Source organism: Vulpes vulpes, chromosome 16 (genome assembly GCF_048418805.1).
Source record: "Vulpes vulpes isolate BD-2025 chromosome 16, VulVul3, whole genome shotgun sequence".
Lineage (NCBI taxonomy): Eukaryota > Metazoa > Chordata > Mammalia > Carnivora > Canidae > Vulpes > Vulpes vulpes.
This window is the reverse complement of record NC_132795.1, coordinates 25,343,005-25,363,702: the sequence shown is the minus strand read 5'-3', so window position 1 is coordinate 25,363,702 and position 20,698 is coordinate 25,343,005. Positions and strand designations below refer to the sequence as shown.

The 20,698-nt window shown below is 38.4% G+C and overlaps 1 protein-coding gene across 1 annotated transcript in view; it reads right to left on the bottom strand.

The window, feature by feature from the left end:
* The window catches only part of DNAH7 (dynein axonemal heavy chain 7), a 234,359-nt gene that overhangs the window by 81,772 nt on the left and 131,889 nt on the right, over window positions 1–20,698 (bottom strand). Inside the window, exons 42-46 of the mRNA XM_072740992.1 lie at window positions 19,546–19,775; window positions 11,616–11,946; window positions 9,164–9,510; window positions 7,621–7,801; window positions 5,130–5,315 (exon numbers count right to left, since the gene is read on the bottom strand). Of these exons, the coding sequence (XP_072597093.1) occupies window positions 5,130–5,315; window positions 7,621–7,801; window positions 9,164–9,510; window positions 11,616–11,946; window positions 19,546–19,775 (1,275 nt within the window). The remainder of the gene's footprint in view (window positions 1–5,129; window positions 5,316–7,620; window positions 7,802–9,163; window positions 9,511–11,615; window positions 11,947–19,545; window positions 19,776–20,698) is intronic.

Genomic DNA, 20,698 nt, shown 5'->3' with positions numbered 1-20,698 from the left:
CCAACTTGGGGTTACACATCAAAGAGTGCAGAAACAGTGAGAGACAAGGCCAGAGGAAAACCAGGTGAGGAAGGGACGTGGGAAAGAGGTGCAGACACCCAAGGTGCTGGCACCAGCTGACAGGCAGATAATAGTGCTGTGGGTGCTGGGTGGTGCTGGCTGAGAGGGCACGGGGGGGCACCACCATCTGCCCCGGCTCCTGTCCAGCCGGCTCCACCAACACTCCCCTTTGTTGCACGTGAAAGGCCACGACAGGTTAGGGGGAACTGGTGACGTTCGGGACCTTGACTGGTCCGTCACTTTGTAGAATGTCGCACAGTAGCATCCCTGCGATGTTCCCTCGTGATTCAACTCAGGTCATGCACCTTCAGCAAGAATATGATAGACACAACGTCGTGTTCTCACCACATCATATCAGCAGTACAGGTTTCAAACTCTTCATTTATTGAGGACACTGATTTTTAACCCTTGGTGCAGCTGTCACCTGCAGGCTTCTGTCTCATACATGTGTGATCTCAGGTGTGATGAAAGCTTCTTTGGATGGTGGGACCCAACACAAGACACTCCGATAGACGAAGAGCTCAACTTCTTGCTACCTGTACTGCCCAACGGGAGAAAGATGCCCCACAGGAGGTCACCCCCAGATAAGACGGCAACAGCACACGGGGAAATAGGCCAGTACACATGGGGCGGGATGCAGGAGGGTCAGCTAGGCTGCAGCGGGGGCTTCCTTGGGGTGGGGTAGGCCTTTTCCACAGGCCGGCCAAGAAGGCGCTGTCCCCGGTGCTAGGTGTCCGGGGGCCCCTGGAAGCCGACTGCCTGTTAGAACCTCGAGGCCAAGCTGAGAAGGGAAATGATTGGCCTGAGGGCTGAGCTAACTACCCCCCGAAAGGAATTCAGAGGTTTCACTCAGGATTCAACACCGAATTAAGGCAGCTTTCTCTGGGAGATACTGTGTTATGGCTTCTGCACGGCTCTTTTCCCCTTTGCCTCCCTCATGAATGAGCATTTCGTGGGGAGATATCATAGCTGTACTATCGAGCTTTGCCAGACACTCATTTTTAAGATGTATGAATTTATGTCATTACAGATTTATCCTCTTCTAAGTTTTTTAGTCTCTTTCTTAAAAAATATAATTGACATATCACATGATAGTAATTTCAGGTGTACAGCATGAGGATTCACTTCTTGTGCATACTGGGAGCTCAGCATAGGGAGTCTAGTTAACATCCATCATCAGAGTCACAGAAATGTTTTTCTTACGGGAACTTTTAAGACCTTGTGACTTTCAAATGTATGATACAGGATTATCAACTATAGTCACCATGCTGTACATTGCATCCAAGGACTTATTCATTTTATAACTGGAAATGTGCACCTTTGGAACCCCTTCACCCATTTTGCTCACATCTTTTATCCAATGGGTTATAATATGTTACCATCATTATTGATTGTTGATTTGATCGTAGAAGTAACTTCAAACTCAACTTTATGTCCTTTTAACATGTCTGTGATTCTTTGAGCACTTTCTTTCTTACTCTTGCTTTATTTTTTTTAAAGATGTATTTATTTATTCATGAGACACACACAGAGAGAGGGAGAGATACAGGCAGAGGGAGAAGCAGGCTCCACGCAGGGAGCCTGATGCAGGACTTGATCCCAGGATAACGACCTGGGCCAAAGGCAGGTGCCCAACCACTGAGCCACCCAGGCATTCCATTTACTCTCACTTTAAAAAGATATTGTCCTATTATCAAGTTCAGGCTAACCAAGTATATTCCTACTGTTTTAAGTTCAGCCTGAATAGCAACCTAAATGACAAAGTCCTTTTGCCATACAAAGCAACATAGTCACAGGTATAAAACTACACGACAAATTCTGGGGGCAAAGTCTCACCTTTTATGAATACTTAAAAACTGTCACCTGGCTTTCCGTTGGGTTTGGTTGTTGATACCAGGAAGAGGTGGTGTGGCTGTGTAGGGAGGAGGGGTATAAAGTATGTCTGTTTTGAATTCCACTCTCTAGTGCATAGTTCCTACTGGCATGTTTTGATCTCTTTATTGTCTGGCTACAGGGTAGACTTTTGGGGAAAATCTGGAGGTTTTGTCAAATATAGCATGATGCTGATGTTGGCATGATAGTCAATAATATGGGGAAGAAGTAAAGAAAACAAAACAATAGTGACTGTGGGATGTTGTTTATAGTTGACCAGTGAAGCATGTTATCATATTTCTGGATTAAAAATTTAAGTGGCCCAATAATGCATCTAAGGGTACAGCAGCAGAGAGTCACTGAAATGAACGTGAGGTGCTCTGAACAAGCTTCTCTAAATACAAGCCAGGAGCCTTGGCTAGTAATCAGCTGATGCAACAGATGGTAGCAATGAAAAATTGACCATTAAGAGTGTCACATTGGTGAAAATATCCACTACCACCAAAACAGTTTTGACTCTGACTATAGGCAGGGAAAACGAGAAAGTTCAAATTAATTCAACTCCAGAGCTTATATGTCCTGACAGCCCTGTAGGATTCTGTTGTAGAGAGTGGTATGAGCACTGCAGTTAAAGCACCATGGGCCCAGTTATCCTAGAAGTGGGGGTTTCCATGTTTTATTTATGAAGAGTGCCAGAAGTTCTACGAAGGAGTTGATGAATAATTAACAGCTACTCAGATTCAAGCTTGGAAGGAGGGGATCCAGCTATTTATTGAGGGATCTTGGTATCCAGAGACTTGGATACTTTGAAAAGAACCAAGATTGTTGTGAAGTTTTTTTGTTGTTGTTTGTTTGTTTGTTTGTTTGGTCTTAGTTGGGTTTCCCAGAAGCAGACTTTGAGATGAAGGCTTAGGTGAAGTGATTTATGAAGGAAGGGGTACTGGGGTGGGGGGGCTCTACAAGGACTGGGAAGAAGCCAATAAAAGTGAGGGATCAGCCAAAGTTCTGCAGCAGGTGGCTTTGGTTTGATCCCACAGAGAATGTAAGTTAGTTCTTAGAGCTGTTCCAAACAGAGAGAAGGGAGGCAGATTCTCATGCTCCCCCTTCTGTTAGTCATTCATCCAGGCATACCCTAGGGGGAAAAAAAATCCCCAGGCCATTGTAGCTCTCCAGACACTGCACAAGGTGGATTCTAAGAACCCAAAGGAAGTCTGCAAAAAGAGTCGTAGGCACTGGTTATTGGATATGAAAGTGCAGGAAGCCAGGAGGGCATCTGGACAGATACTGATGTTGCCACTATAACCTCATGCTTACAAGTGAATGGGAAACTTCTGATGGGGTGTAAACTGCCAGCTGCCCTGACCTGAGAGAGAGAGAGTGAGAGAGAGAATGAGATCAGAGTGGGACATAGAGAATAAATTCACAGGAAGGAGCAGCAACATCGGAGACTCAAGGAAAGTAAAGGCCTAGAGAAGCAAGGAAGGGGTAAAATTGCCTGGAAGCCCTCACAGGGATGAAATGGGATGGAATGACAGGGCTACTTGAATCAAGGATGAGGACAGTGGATGTGAGTTCACAGGAGTTTGGGTTGTACCTGTGTCTAGCATGAGTGTCACTTTACATCTGTCACTAAACTCCAGGGTCTGGTTCTGGACCTCAGTGTTCTCTTGAAGGATTTTTGTGGTGGGCTGATGGGCCCACCACACAAATGGTGGAAGTGGGTGTCTGTGGAGTCAGCAAGATCCAGTGCCCAGGAACAAGTCGGTCAGAGAGGCAGGGTGGGGAGACACGGTACTTTCAGCTTGGCACTGGAACGCTCAATAGGAGCCATACCCCGGAGTATGTTGGGAGCCAACAGGGAAGGGGAAGGGCGGCCACGGCTACCCCTTCCATTGTTCTAAGTTGATGGAGGAGAGCAGAGAGATTGTTAAATTAGGATTCTGACTACAGGTGACTACAGGTCACATCCCTGCTGTGTCATTAACCAGCTATGTGGCTCTAAGTAGCTCCCTTCATTTTTATAAGCCTCAGTCTCTGAAACTGTGGAGCAAACAAGTCTATTACCAGAGTCTCATGGTAAACATGAACTATTTATTTGAACTATGAGGTGTTAATGCCATAGCAAGAAACAGTGATTCAGAGATAGAAATGAACAAAGTGAGGAAGAGTGTGAGGGTCATGCACCAGGACAAGGGTTACCAGGTCCCAAGGAGACCAGAAAGATCACGTGTTTGAAGAGTTTAAATCAGTTTGGTTAAAAACAAACAAACCAAAACAGTGGCCTCCAAGAAACAACCCTACTTAAGAGAAAGCCCCCAAATTAAGAAAGGCTCGACTGAGACCATGTGCAAATGTTTTGAAAAAAAGAAAGAGAGAAAGAAGAAAAGTGAGTTGTCAATTATTTTCTGTACTTGCTTGACACCAGAAGCTATTGCCAAATGTTGTAAAATTTCTCTCTTCTCCCTATTCTCCTTCTCTTTCTCTTTTAGTGCTTTTAATTTTTCTAAATCTCTCCTCCTGCTTTGACAGGGCCATGTTCTGGGTTGGATTCCAGTTCAACTTTTCAAAAGATATGCTGGGTTTCATTCAGGAATGGGCTGAAAAGTACTAGAAAAAAGCAGGAAGAAGAAATAGAAGCGGGAACTGGGTCACAAAGAAGGAGGCCGACTCCATCAAAGGGGTGGAAATTCGAAGCAGGAAACTTGGCATTAGGTTTCTAGGAAGCCACTTACTGATTTGGTCTAAGTCAGCCTGCCTTTTCCTGCCCTGAAGTTTTAGTGTCTGAAGTGATTTTTGAAATGATTCATTCCTGAGGCTCATAGAGAGTAGTTGATTAAACACACATACACACCAAAAAAAGAAAAAAGAAAAAGAAAAAATCCTGATCCCCTTATACTGGTTTAGGAAAGGAAATTTTATATTTAGGGCCCACCATTTCATGTTACCTTTTAAAATCAACGTTTCTAAAACAATTTGATTTAGAAGAATATTTGATAAGGCATCTTACAGCTATCAAGCCAATTTACAGAGTAACTAAAATACACAACTAGAAATTACCTGGAAACTCCTCACTCCTTGTTCTTAACCAAAAAAAAAAAAAAAAAAAAAAGAGCAAGCAAACAAAATCTCCTAAGATTGGTTAGTATTGCTAGGGGAGGGCTAGAAAGAGACCTTAGAAATCGACTAGTACTCTTTACCTGTCGATAGTTAGATGTAAAGGCGCCCAGGTAGGCGACAACTCCCGAGGAAATCAGGATGTCACCTGTCAGGTTGATGTACAACTGCCCCAGCTCCAAAGCTGTAAGGCTCCAGCGTGTTTTCTCACCCCCCAGGCCTCCAATCAGCTGCTCAGCTCGTTCTAGCTTCTTGCTGCACAAGTCAACCTCAAAAATAAAAGTCAGCTGTTAGCAACACCCGCAAGTAGAAAATAAGATTTCCACAAGATTTTGCCCTCAGAGATAAATTATTTTTTTCATTACAAACTTTCCACTGGAATTTTTTTAACTCTCTAAAAAAAATGTGAGCTATTTCACTATGAAGGCTGGAAAGTCCATGGAATGTTAGAATTGTTTTTCATGATAAAGTTTGTCAGTAAGGATGTACAATAAAGTATACACAATTTATGAAATTCTTAGTGGCTACTTACCACGTAATGCACGGATAGCTCTATTTAAGGAAAGCGGGAGACACTGATATTTGCTTAAGTAATAAAGGACATTCTGTAGCAGATATGAATGTTTTCCCTCAAGTTTAAATACTCTAAATGCATTTTATTTCAAATGTTCTATCAAAATCTTTCCCTCATTTAACTTACAGTTGACTTAATGATAATTCTAAAGGTTAAATGTTTAAAAGTTGTAATAATTTATGCAAACTTGCAAAGCACAATTTTCAAGTTGTTAAATTGTGTCAACCTACTCACACACTTGCAATTAACCTTCAATTAGGACATCAATCAATAGCTGAGAGCCTACTTTGTGCAGAAGACTGTCAACCAAATTTGATTATGCGTAATTAAGCAATGTGATTAAAAAAATAAAAAGGATAATTACGAAGGTGGAAAACTGGGGGAAAAGCCATTTCAACCCAGGCAATGGCAAAATTCCAGTAAAATACCTGAATTATTTTAGTTTAATTTTCAGTGACTTTGCATCATTATTCTTGGATAAAGTTAAGACCAAGCAAAGGCTCGCTTAAGGTTCAAAATTAAATGACTGACATGGAAAAAAGTAAACAATTGATAAAAGCAGAAGCATTTAGATTACTGTGGAATATGAATTTGGCCTATACTTTTTCCTAATGCTATTAATATTTATATGAAATAAATTCTTTTAGACCAAAAGATCTAAAATACTAAATTGGTTTATCTAAAGATAGGCTTGAAAAAACAATGGTATATAGTTGGTAATATTTTTGTGCTTCACAAATTTAAATCTTTTGTTTTTAAATTTTCCCTCTTTAATATTTTCTGTCTTCCTGGCTTGTTTCTCCATCCTTTTTTTCAGTAATGTTTGTAATAAACTGAATTATGTCTCAGACCACAATAAAGTTGCTATCAGAAACTATCAAGTAGAAATATTGTAACTAAAATTTTGCCCCCAAAAGCAGGTTGTTAGTACACACATAAGCATATATTCATTTTACATTACCATTATTTCCAACATTTCATCACAAAAAATAAAATTTCAAACCTACTACAGAGTTGGCAAATATTTACAATAAACCACATATCAGCCTATCATATTACTTAAACTAAAACTGACCGCTTGGAAATCATGCTGTGTCATAAGTAAAATTTCTAAAGATGAGCAATGTCATGTATTTGTACACAACAGAATTTGGTCACAGCCTCTAGGAAGAAATAGTCTGGGAAAGAGCGCAGCTATTAGAGCCACATTGCCTTTGTCCAGACTTCAGCCTCCACGCTTAGAAGCTGGGTTGACCATAGGCAAGTTACTTGATCATTCTGTGCTTTAGTTTCTGCAAAATGATACAGAACGATGACCTCCTTCGGAAGGCTGTTTCGCGAATAAATGAGACCAACACACGCTGCTCCCAGAACAACAGTGACTTGCAGAGGAAGCACTCAATAAATATTGACTGTTATAAAATATTTTGACTTTTTTTCGCCCTGGAACATAATCAGACTTGAGCAGTTAGTTATTACAAATAGTTTCACCCTTTTAGTCTTAAAATAATTTTCAGAGGACACAGTGTGGTTCTGGGTATTGAGTTCTTATCTCAGTTCTGCTGTCAACCTTTAGACAACCCAAGTCACTTAATATTTTGGTTCTCCATTTCCCTACCTATAATATGAAGGGTTATTTAAATAATCTAGCTCAATAGTCTGGTAATCTAAACCAGAGATAATTGACTTTTGTCGGGGGAGGGGAGAGAAAAAGCCCAGAAAGTAAAAATTTGAGGCTTTGTGGATTGAGAGGCAAAAACTGACGATATTGTGTAGGTACTTATACAATCATTTACTGTGTAATCATAAAAAATGTCAACACCATAATTAGCTTGCGGGCCATACAAAAACGGGCAATGGTGGATTTGGCCCATGGGCCATGGTTTGCCAATCCTCAACCAGAAGGAAAGCAGGAGATTGTGGCTGTTATTTACCAGTGCAAACAACATTTTTATTGAAGTAATTAGGATTCGTCCCTATTTGTCTATGTTATCACATACCTGGTTTTCCAAATCAGCCTTTTTCTGTTTATTTAGTTCCAGTGTATCCTGAAGCTTGGCCAGCTTGTCCTGAACTTCACGCAGGGCTCCCTGCTTCTTTCGAAGACCATCCATAGCAATTTTAAGCTCCCCTTCGGCTGCAGCTAGTTTTACCTTTTTGGGAGCTACTATTTTTGCCACTCTGCAAAAAGTAAAATTAGAGAATTAGATATACATTTTATACTGTAGTACATTTTCTATCACTGAATTTTTCTATCCTTACTATAACTCAAAACACATCTTTATGCAAAAATATATTCTGTATTTCATAGTCATAATCTGTATTTCATCTAGTGATCCAACCTGACCTCAGCACATATGAAATGATGATCAAAATAGATATCAAAGATGGGTAACATTTTCAAATAAGTAATTTTTTTCAAATAAATAATTTTTTACCCAATATAAAGTATTGATTATTGACAGTATGAATATTGGTCATTTTATAAAAGGAAAACAGTTTATGTGAAATACTGCAGTGTTTATGAAAACTAGTCTAATTCATAAAGCTTAATTCTTAGGAGGTGAGGTGTTTTACCTATGTCATTCTGCTCCTTAAAATTTTTCAGAATTTATCTTTAACTAAAACTTGCCATCTATAAACATATATGTCGATAATAGAAGGGACTATATAAGAAAAAGATTGAATCTAAATTACCTTCTACCTGGGAAATGGGATCAGTGATGTTAGCTTTCTAAAGAAATGATAAAATATTAAATTAAAATTTATCATTAACATAGCATGGTCTGAAACCCATACAGTGAACAATAGATCTGTATATAATGATTCAAATTGTGTATGAGTTTGAAAGACATCCTGTAAGAGTTGCTTTTTCAAGAATAACTCATAAGTTTTGCCGGTTTGTACAAAACATAAGTGGTTCTCATACAATCACCAGAAAAGACTCCTTGTCTTACAAAGAATATATATATATATCATAATAGTGGTTTTCAAAATGTGGTCCAAGACATGCTTCATCCCATTGGGGGTGTCCATGACATCCTCTCCTGTCCAATTAAACATCTGAGTTAGGCTGTATTTTATTCGTATACTTCAGTTGGAACAATATATTGCAGCAGATTGAACGAAGATGCAGTTTGAGAGTCCAGCTATCTCATACTGGTCACATATTAAAGAGATTTGCAAAAATATAAAATATCACTACTGTTCTCATAATTTTTGTGAAAAATGTGAATAAAAAATAAGTTATTTATGTAACATGCAATATTTTTAATGAGTTAATAGTTGTTTCAAATTTCTCTGTTTCAACTTCTAATATGATAGATAAACACATTTTTGGTGTCTTCAAGAATTTTTAAGAGTATAAAGGGTTCCTGAGCCCAAAAATGTTTACACACCACTGTATTATATATTTGACATAATCTTGCCTTCAGTAAATATGTACACACATAAAGATACTAGATATGAAAGTTTTATACTGTCTAAATGACCAAACAAGAAAATGAAACACAGGGTTTTGTTGTTGTTGTTGTTAGTACTTACTTATCATACGAATCCATTGCTATGACCCATTTGCAAAGACCTTCAGCTGCTGTGGAAGCATTTCTAATCTTTTCTGGAACAAAATCTGGATTTGGAATATAATTTTTTCTTATGATATTCATATAAGCTGCAGGAATGTTGTCCTTGTCGTATTCATGAAGTGACTGTAGAAATCGGATGTCACCAAGAAGTCTCTTCGCTGGACCCCAGAAATCCTCTATTTTTTTCCCTGAACCTGTTGGGTCAGGGATTTTGTCAGCTTTGATGCCTTTCAAGATGCATATAGCTTCCATAACAAGCTTGACACCAGCAGGAGGACTCTTCATGGATTTTACCACTGTAATGTCCTAGAAATAACAACATGCTAATCATTAGAAAAGAAATTTTGATGACAAATTACGTCTAATTGGCTCCTATTTTCAAACTAAACCGTAAGATAGAAACTCACTGTGTTTACTGGATAGAAATGGTGACAGCGATAGAATTCTGTCAAAAAACATTGAGAAGTTTGTCCCAAAGGAAAAGTTAAGAACAACAACGACAAAATAATGGAAATATGCCCTAATATGAGATTGCTCATGACGTAAAGTCAACTTCAAAAATATGTAACAGAGATTTGAGATTTGGCTGTTGCAAAATAAGAGTTTTGTAGCTTCTTAAAAAATTTTTTTTAAAGATTTTATTTATTTATTCATGAGAGAGACAGGGAGAGAGAGAGAGGCAGAGACACAGGCAGAGAGAGAAGCAGGCTCCCTGTAGGGAGCCCGATGTGAGACTCGATCCCAGGACCCCAGAATCACGCCCCGGGCCGAAGGCAGGTACTCAACTGTTGAGCCACCCAGGCGTCCCAGCTTCTTAAAAATTATGAAAGTAATAGATGCAAACATTAGAAAAATACAGAGAAATTTTACATACAAAAAATATCCTGTAATCCTGTAATATCTAGTTAACTACTGCAAATATTTTAAATTTATATTTCTTCTATATGTTTTCTATGTCACATATACTATAAACTAGTGTATGTGCTACATTTTCACCAATTTGGAATTATAGTATACATAACATTCGTGCTGTTTCACAACTTTTCATATTTCAGTAACAATATATAGTGAACATCATCCTTACATCAATGAAACACATCATTTTAATGGCTGCATGACCTTCTGATGTATAGACATGAACCATAATTCTCATACCCTATGTTTTTTTCCTCTATTTTTCTTTTACTATTGCAATTGCCATGTTGAATTAACAGCTTTGTGATTTTTATTGTTAAAGCTTTTGGCACATATTGACAAACTCCTCTCCAGAAAGTATAAAAGCTGTTCTACTACATATACCCTCAGCAACAATGCTAGGCATTCTGATAAGCAAAAGAAATCATATTTTAATCTGTTTTTTAATACAAGTGAGGTAGGATACATTTTCATATGTTTATTGACTACTTGGGCTTCCTTTTTTGTGAATTACTTCTTCATATCATTTACTATATTATAACTTTTTTTTTTATTGATTTATAAGCTTTTTACATAGAGGCATCTTAATCTTTTGTTTGCCATGTAGTTCAAATATTATCTCCCAGTGTTTTTACACTTCTGTGATGTTTATATTAAACAAAATGTGTTGGTTTTTAGGTAGTAGAATTTGTAACTTAAATTTTTTTTATAGTTATGAAAAGCAGAAGAGTATCCAGAGCACATATGCTACAAACAATTTTGTCTAAGTTTTTTTTTTTTTTTTTCTGATTTCTCTCACATTTAAGAAATCCAAGGCCCTGGTCCATTGCAAGATATAAACATGACCTGCATTTTTCTACTATCTTATAGTAATATAATTGTTTATATTTAAATTTTAATCACTCTGAAATTTATATTGGAGTTAGGCGTGAAGAAAGGATCTCTCCTCACCCAAAAGTCCAGCACAATTCTCAACATTATGTTTAAAAATTCACCTTTATCTTTCTTAATTGAACTATCCCCCTTTCACATCTAAATTTTTAATGCCACATTTCATCCAGTCTAAGACATGCTATTATAAAGTACAACATTGTAGGCCATGCTACTAAGTCTCACCAAAATAAAAAACCCCAAACACTAACCAACACTGACACGGTAGGTTATCACATCTACTGTGAGGTGTACACCGATTACAACAGTGTCTAAATGTGCAAAGTGCACCTTGGAATTAAACTACACATGTAGGTCCTATGCCTCTATCTACCCCTGTACTGCAAAAGCGTTGTGCAAAGGTCTTGACACAACCGAGGTTTTAGGGTGGGTTCTGCAATAAGGTAGCTTTCTCCTTTTCCAAAACTGTGAGTCAGGCACACACACTTGTTTTATTTCAGGTCAGTCAGGGAATTCTCTTGCCCATTTGAGTTGCATCAGGTGCAGAGCCAACCTGGCTTCCCTGAGCCAGGCGAGGCAGGCGTGGTGCACGGCTGTGCTCCTACCTGCGCCGTCAGGGTATCCAGGGCCGAGAGCGCCGACTCCAAGATGGGCAAGGCCTCGGCCAGGTCCGCATCACACTCGTCCTTGATGGCCTTGGCAGCCAGGGCTTGCTCGTTTGCTATCGTTTCGTCGGCTTTCACCACTTTTTCGGTTTTGGCCACCTCTACAGACTCCCTCTCGATGATTGCCATCATCTCGTCCACCTCTTTGCTCGCAACCTTCAACTGGGGATGGAGCGCCTCCAGCTCGGTTTGCATCGTGGCCACTTGAGATGCCGCAGAATCCAGTTTGTCCAAGCCCACTTCATACCTCTTCTTCATTTTCATGACCTCGCTGGAAGCAGACAGGTAAAGCAGGTTAGGCATCTGGTGCTGTGCCCTTCAGGGAAAAGCCTGAAATGTCCTTGAGCTTTTCAGGCTTTTCCCCAGGCATCACTAAAGGAGTGGTATGAAAGATTTTCACTAACAATTTGTCAAAATCCTGAGCTTCAGACAAAATTCTGAGCTTCAGAATAGCCAGTTGTGCACAATTAGAGCCAAAAGGATGCTGTGTTCGTTTTTGTGTGTACCGTACCTAGCACAGGATCCAGGCATTGAACAGAATTCCAAAAGCTTGTGTGTTATATACTAGGGATAAGGCAAGGCGTGCTCATTACCAAAAGGAATTGTGTACCTCTAAATTAGTCACTTTGGGAAGTTTATCCCTACAACACGCTACCGTTCCTCAAAATCTTTTCATAATCACATCTTTTAAATAGACTTCAGGGCCCAAAATATATTATCTTGAATGTTGCCAAAGGTGGCAGATGATTTTAAGGAGTATTCAATATCCCAAAATAATTTTTTGTTAAGACAATAATGATGGGAGGCCTGGGTGGCTCAGTGGTTGAGCATGTGCCTTGGGCTCAGGGTGTGATCCCAGGGTCCTGGGATCCAGTCCCACATCAGGCTCCCTTCAGGGACCCTACTTCTCCCTCTCCCTATGTCTCTGCCTCTTTCTCTCTCTCATGAATAAATAAATAAAACCTTAAAAATAAGACAATAATGGCAAAATGGATAGATAATAACACTCAACACTGCAAAATGATTACAAAGCAATAACAGTTGATTGGGAATACAATAGTATTTTATGTGCTTTAAACATTTTATCTGCTTTCATGTATGTTCTCTGGATAATTATACGTTAGATGTAGAGAAAACTCTTTTTTTATAATTCATTTCATTTAAAATATTTGATATACCATAATGTTTCAGAGTAAAAGGGGTCATATTTTAGAAATCATCTTCAAAAAAAGAGGTTGGAAAAAAGAAAAGAGGTTGGAGTAGATAACAAACCAGCCTGATGACTGTGTAAAGGCAGAAGCATACTCTTCAGCTGAGGGCTTAACTGGCTTGAACTGGAGTAGAAAATGGGAAAAACATTAAAAAGACTGCCACAGGGGAAAAAAAAAACCGACACACCTCACATTTAGAAGTGAGGGTATACTATGTGTTGTCACACATTTATTTCCCTTGAGTCAGAAAAATACTTGACATAATAGGAAATGAGGAGATTGGATACATAATAACATTATCTGGGAATTTGGTTTTCCAAAATCTTATAGAACAAGAACAGGAAAGTTTCCATACTGTGGTTGATCCCATGTGATGGTTTGCTAACTAAACTACTGGCGTCTTAGCAGGTGACCTGCTAACTTGCTTCTAGGTTACCAGAGAACCTGGCTATAAAGAGATCTGGAAGCATTAGCTATTAAGGGAAGAGTAACCAAAGGATGGGGATACCAGCTGAGGTAAAGGATAATTTTTTTTAAATGTTTTAAAACTTATTTTTTACTTGAGAGAGGGAGAGAGAGTGCGAGAGTGAGAGTGGGGAAGGGTGGAGCAGAGGGAAAGAAACCCAAGCAGACTCCCAGCTGAGCACAGAGCCCTAAACGGGGCTCAATCCCATGACTTCAAGCTCATGACCTGAGCCGAAACCAAGAGGCAGACAATCAAATGAGCCACCCAGGTGCCCCATAGAGAAGTTTTTTAAAAAGAGGAAGATTTGAAAGGCAAATAAGAATAACTAAAAATATCTAGAAAACTATAACTTTCAATTTTCCTAAAACTTTGTATCTCATTTTCATAATATTTCTTTCAGTTAGGATGGCCTTAAACATTTTAAGTGTACAATCAGAGACATAATATCCAAAATGTAATAAGACTCTCCAAAAAGGTTTAATATTCTTGGATGGGAAAATATGGAAGAAAAAAAAAAAGGCAAGATTTCATTAAGTTAAAGATCATAAGATCTACATGGAAAGATATAGTAATGTAGATGCAGATTTCACTAAGTAGATGCAAAAAGTACTGATGATACGATTCAAACATGGGAGTATGGATCATGGTGCATAGGAAAGCTCTCACACCCCAGCTGCAGAAGATATTAAAATAGTCACTGTAAATATGGATGAGGAGTATCCTACCAGGATGTAGGTAGCATCCTGGACAACATGGGAAAAGATGCTTCAAAATGCTTGACATAGTGGGTTAGCACAGGAAGATTTAGAATTAATTATAGTTAATATGCAAACATTAAACTTTGCATCAATATTTTTACACCATGAAATTTGTGCATATTTGTATTTTAAGTATGTATTCTAATATTTAAAAGAATTCAGTCTGTTAGGTTCACAGATCAACCTTACAATCCAATATAAGTTATGTAATTGAGCAAGAGCTACATTTCTGTTTTAAAGTAAAAATAGCTCATAAAGTTTATAGATAATACTAAACATTTAAAAGAACGTAAGGCCCACCCTCTGGATTAGTTTAACTAACTAGGCTTTATAAATTATTAAAGTACCTAGGAAAGTTTGATTTGTTAAATCAGACCTCAAAGGGGAAATAAAAACCTTTAAAAATTATAAATGCAACATAAAAATTTTGCTGAAATTACTTTTTAAACATGACCAAACATTCCTGAAGCTTCCCTTAAAAGGTAGATCAGTAAAAATTTCTAAATATCTAATTTTGTAGCATAACATAATGTTTTTACATTTTCTAATATATTGAGTATTTTTTAGAATCAAAGAAACTCTTGAATAAACTTTTTGTTTGCATCTAAAAGTCACGCCCAGCAGATTGAAGGGGGTTAAGATGGCAGCATAGTAGGAGGACCCTAGGCTTGCCTCCTCCCAGAACACAGCTAGATAAATCCCAAATAATTCTGAATACCCAAGAAACCACCAGACAACTGACGGAATAAACTGTACAACTAGAGGGAGAGAAGAGGCCACATTGTGGAAGGGAGGAGGTACCTGATTTGAGGGATAATCGCTCTGGATATAAATGGACTAAGAGCTCCAGTCAAAAGACATCGAGTGTCAAGATGGATTTTAAAAAGACCCATCCATATGCTACCTATAGGAGACTCACTTTAGACCCACGGGTTGAAAGTGAGGGGACGAAGAATCCATTATCATACTAATGGACATCAAAAGAAAGCTGGAGTAGCCAAACATACAACAAACTAGATTTTAAACCAATGACTATAATAAGAGATGAAGAAGGGCATGACCTCATAAAAAAGGGGTCTATCCAACAAGAAGATCTAGCAGTTGTACGCATTTATGATGCTAACTTGGGAGCACCCAAATATATAAATCAACTAATAACAAATATAAGGAAATTCATCAATAATATAATAATAGCAGGGAACTCTGACACCCCACTCACAGCAACGGACAGATCCCCTAAGCAGAAGATCAGCAAGGAAACAGTGGCTTTGAATGACACACTAGACCAGGTGGACTTAGCAGATATAGACAGAACATTTCATCCTGAAGCAACAGAATACACATTCTTTTTTGAGTGCACATAGGACCTTCTCCAGAATAGATCACACACTAGGTCACAAGTCGGGCAGGCCTCAATAACAAAAAGACTGAGATCATATCATGCATATTTTCCAACCACAATGCTATGAAACTTGAAGCCAACCACAAGAAAAAATTTGGAAAGACCAGAAATACCTGGAGGTTAAAAAAGCATCTTAATAAAGAGTGAATGGGTCAACCAAGAAATTCAAGAAGAAATTTAAAAGTACATGGAAACAAATTAAAATGAAAACATGATGATCTAAAGCCTTTGGGATGCAGAAAAAGCTGCCATAAGGGGGAAGCATATAGCAATATAGGCCTACCTCAAAAAGAAAAAAAAAATCTCAAATACACAACTTAACCTTGCACCTAAAAGAGTTAGAAAAAGAACAAATGAAGTCTAATGCCAGCAGAAGAAAGAAAATAATAAAGAGCACTAATAAATGATATAGAATCAAACCAAAAAAGAAAAAAAAAACCCAGTAAAACAAATCCACAAAACCAGGAGTTAGTTCTTTGAAAGAATTAACAAAATTGATAAACCTCTAAACAGACTCATCAAAAAGAAAAGAGAAGGGACCCAAATAAATAAAAATCACAAATGAGAGAGGAGAAATCACAACCAACACTGCAGACATATAAATAGTTATAAAAGAATAGTATGAAAAATTGTATGCCAACAAATTGGGCAATCTGAAAGAAATGGATAAATTCCTAGAAACACAGAAACTACCAAAACTAAAACAGAAAGAAAGAGAAAATTTGACAACCCTGTAACCAGCAAAGAAACTGAAGCAGGAATCAGAAATCTCCTAACAAACAAGAGTCCATGGCCAGATAGCTTCCCAGGGGAATTCTCTGAAACATTTAAGGAAGAACTAATACCTAGTCTTCTGAAGCTGTTCCAAAAATAGACATGGAAGGAAAAATTCCAAAATCGTCCTATAAGGCCATTATTACCTTGATCCCGAAACAAGGCATTGCTGAAAACTACAGAACACTAATTAAAGAAACTGAAGAGGACACAAAGAAGTGGAAAAATATTCCATGCTCATGGATTAGAAAGGCAAATATTGTTAAAATGTCTATACTACCCAAAGCAATCTACACATTCAATGCAATCCCTATCAAAATGCCACCAGCATTTTTCACAGGGCTAGAACAAACGATCCTAAAATTTGTATGGAATCACAAAAGACCCTGAATAGCCAAAACAATCATGAAAAAGAAAAGCTGGAAGAACACAATTCCAGATTGTTAACGTTTATTACAAAGCTATAGTGATGAAGACAGTATGGTGCTAGCACAAAACCAGACATATAAAAAAAAAAAAAAACCAGACATATAGATTAATGGAACAGAACAAAGAACCCAGAAATGGACCCACAACTATATGGTCAACTAATCTTTGACAAAGCAAGAGAGAATATCCGATGGAAAAAAAGATAGCCTCTTCAACAAATGGTGTTTGGAAAAACAGACAGAGACATGCAAAAGAATGAAACTGGACCAATTTGTTACACCATCCACAAAAATAAATTCAAAATGGATGAAAGACCTAAATGTGAGACAGGAAACCATCAAATTCCTAAAGGAGAACACAGGCAGCAGCAACGTCTTTGACATCAGCTAGAGAAGCTTCTTACTCTAGACACACACCTGGAAGCGAGGGAAACAAGAGCGAAATGAACTACTGGGACCTCATCAAGCTAGAAAGCTGCGCAGCAAAGGAAACAATCAAACTATAAAGCAGCCTACAGAATAGGAGAAGGTATTTGCAAATGACTTATCTGATAAAGGGTGAGGACCCAAACTCCACGCAGAATTTATCAAACTCAACACCTAAAAACAAATAATCCAATTAAGAAATGGACAGAAGACATGAATAGACATTTTTCTAAAGAAGACATTTAGATGGCTAATGGACACATGAAAAGACACTCAACATCACTTGTCATCAGGAAAATACAAATCCAAACTACAATGAGATACCACCTCACACCAGTGAGAATGGGGAAAATTAACAAGGCAGGAAACAACAAATGTTGGCGAGGATGTGGAGAAAGGGGAACCCTCTTGCACTGTTGGTGGGAATGCAAGCTGGTGGGGCCACTCTGGAAAACAGTATGGAGGTTCCTCAAAAAGTCAAAAATAGAACCACCCTACAATCCAGCAATTACACTACTGAGTATTTACCAAAAGTTTACAAAAATACTGAACTTAAGGGATCAATGCACCCCAATGTTTACAGCAGCATTATCAACAATAGCCAAATTATGGAAAGAGCCCAAATGTCCATCAACTGATGAATGGATAGAGAAGTTATGAGGTGCGCGCACGCGCGTGTGTGTATACAGTGGAATATCACTCAGCCATCAAAAAGAATGAAATCTTGCCATTTGCAATGACATGGATAGAGCTCGAGTGTATTATGCTAAATGAAATAAGTCAGATGGAGAAAGACAAATATCTAGGATTTCACTCATATGTGTAAGTTAAGAAACAAAATAGATTCACATAGCAGAAGGGTGGAAAAGAGAGGGAGGCAAACCATAAAACAGACTTTTAATGATAGAGAACAAACTGAGGGTTGCTGGCAGGGGGATGGGCAGGAGGGTGGGTTAAACGGGTGATGGACATTAAGGAAGATATTTATTGTGATGAGCCTTGGGCGTTGTAGTGCATGATGAATCCCTAAACTCTATTCCTGAAACCAATACTACATTATATGTTAACCAACTGGAATTTAAATAAAAACTTGAAACTACAAAAATAAATAAATGTCACCTTCAATGATGTTAAAAACTCACATTGACACTTATATAGTCCATAAGCTTATTGATGTTCATATTGAGATTTTCAAAATGAGATTTTTTTTTTTTTACTTCTTAACCCTTTATTTCCTGACTAATACAAGTTTATATGCTTTGGCTTACATCCCTAAGGTTAGTTTTCACACAAAGGAATGCTAGAACACAAAGGAATTATCATTTTGGTATATTTTAGGTAATGTCCTATTATAAGGACTGTATCAAAAAGTTTTCTTAATATTTATTAGATTATTTTTAAAATCTTACATAGTACCAATAAAATCATTAGTGAAGGGAATTCGATTTAATAGTTAATTGGGTTACTATTTAGTATCTATATCATTTAATAGTTTTTAAAAACTCATTTTCATTTTAAGATAAATCTGAAATTTCTCTAACTGGAAAATCAGTTATTTTCAAACTTAAATTCTGTTTCAGATTTTCATATAGTATTTTTATTTACATGACACCGTAATATACAAATTTTATCAAGACTTAGGGCAAGTACCAAGGGAATGGCACTTTCCCCTGTAGAGATAATCAAAAAAAAAAAATAGAGGTTTTAAAAAACCATGTTACCCAAGTTACAACACATCCTGTGATTCCCTCTTCCCTTTTACAAATAATGAGAGTTTAAAGAAGGAAACCTGACTAGGTATATAGAGTAGCTGTATCTGGTTTCAGCTGTTCAATACCTGTACAGGAGTTTTATCTATTATCTAATTACTTATCAAAAAAAAATCTCTCCAGTGGTGTTTATTCAATATCATTGTCAAAGGACCCTAGAGTCTTAGCCCAGCTCTAAGTAGCACATCTTTATTCCTTCAATGAATACGATTATGCATTTACAGTGCGCTAGACGATGCATCTATATAAAAGAGTAAGACCTTCTCCCTATCCTAAATGTTTGTGAAATAAACCAAAATTCACAGTACAGACATATACATGTATGTATATATACAAGATAAATCTTTATGACATCCTAAGCTATGTCATTTCTGTACACACAAATATTTTAAAACCGCCATAGCTTACTTAGAAATATGAAATTTGGGGGTGCCTGGGTGGTGGAGTCGGTTGAGCCCCTGACTCTTGGTTTTGGCTCAGGTCGTTATATCAGGGTAGTGAGACTGAGCCCAAGACAGGACCCACACTCAGCTCAGTGTGGAGTCTATTTGCCCTTCTCTCTCCCCCTAGCTCCCTCGGCCCCTCCCCCTGCTCACTCTCTCTAAAATACATAAATAAATAAACCTTCTTTTTTACCTTCTTTTCTTTTCCAACAAGAGTTTGAAGGTGGAGATTAATTCAAGGTACGAGGTAGGAGTCACATAATTGTATCTTTGAAGTTCAACATAGAAGGATGTAGATAAATCTATAGTAGAAGTGTGGAAGCTTTTACACATGCTGATACAGTCCTCTCGTATTTCCTCTGACATTTCAATTTCTTCCAAGAAGCGCGAGGCAACTGCCTGGAGTGCATCTTCAGGCCATGACTAAAGTTAAGATAAACGAGTTAGTACTTGATCAAAGTGGCTAGTGTAAGTTACTACCGCCATCCTTTGCGATTTATGGATGTTAGAAACGGAAGGGAACACGTGAGGGATGAGGCTGGAGGGACACTTCCATGAGGAACTTCCCTCCCTACTCCCACCCAAGGACTTGCACACTCAGGGCCGAGAGCCAGGAGCTAGTACAGGTAATATTGATTCTTCATGGTTTGTTCAAAGGTCACAGAAATTGTCCATGAACATTGTAGGGGTAAAGAAGAGGAAAGGCATTCAACTGACGGAACGCCTATTTCCGCGTGCATCCTACCTGCATCATCCCAGCCAGTTCTCCCAATAATTCTCTAAAAGTAAATGTTACCCTTTCCACTGAACTCCAGAAGAGTATGAATGACTATTTCCTTGATTTCTCTAAAAGGTATCTCAAACCCAACAGGTCCAAAGCGTGGTTCCTAACTCCCCCCAAATAATCGCCATCTTCCCCAACTTTGTAAACATCCCCACCATCCGCCAAAATGCAGGAATCCTCCTCGATACCCCTCCTCGTCCTCAACCCTTCATCACCCCATACAGAAGTTCTATGGGCACCATCCGCACGATCGCGTCCAAATCCCTTCTCTCCTTCCCACGCCTACCACGGCCATCCCAAGTCAACTCTGTTTTCATCTGCTTGGAATGTGCCCACAGTGTCCTCGCTGGCTCCCAGCCTGTGTGGCTCCCTACAGCTGCGGGAGTGATTTTCTTCCAAAGGTAAATGAGCTCATGTCACACTCCTCAATTAATAATGCTTCAAAGACTTCCTAGCATACTTCAAATCCAAAACCAACTCGCTTGTCTCTGCCGATGGGCCCTTGCCACCCTTCCGACCTCACCCCTGTCGCTCCAGCCTCAGCTTCTCTCCACCTGCGTCT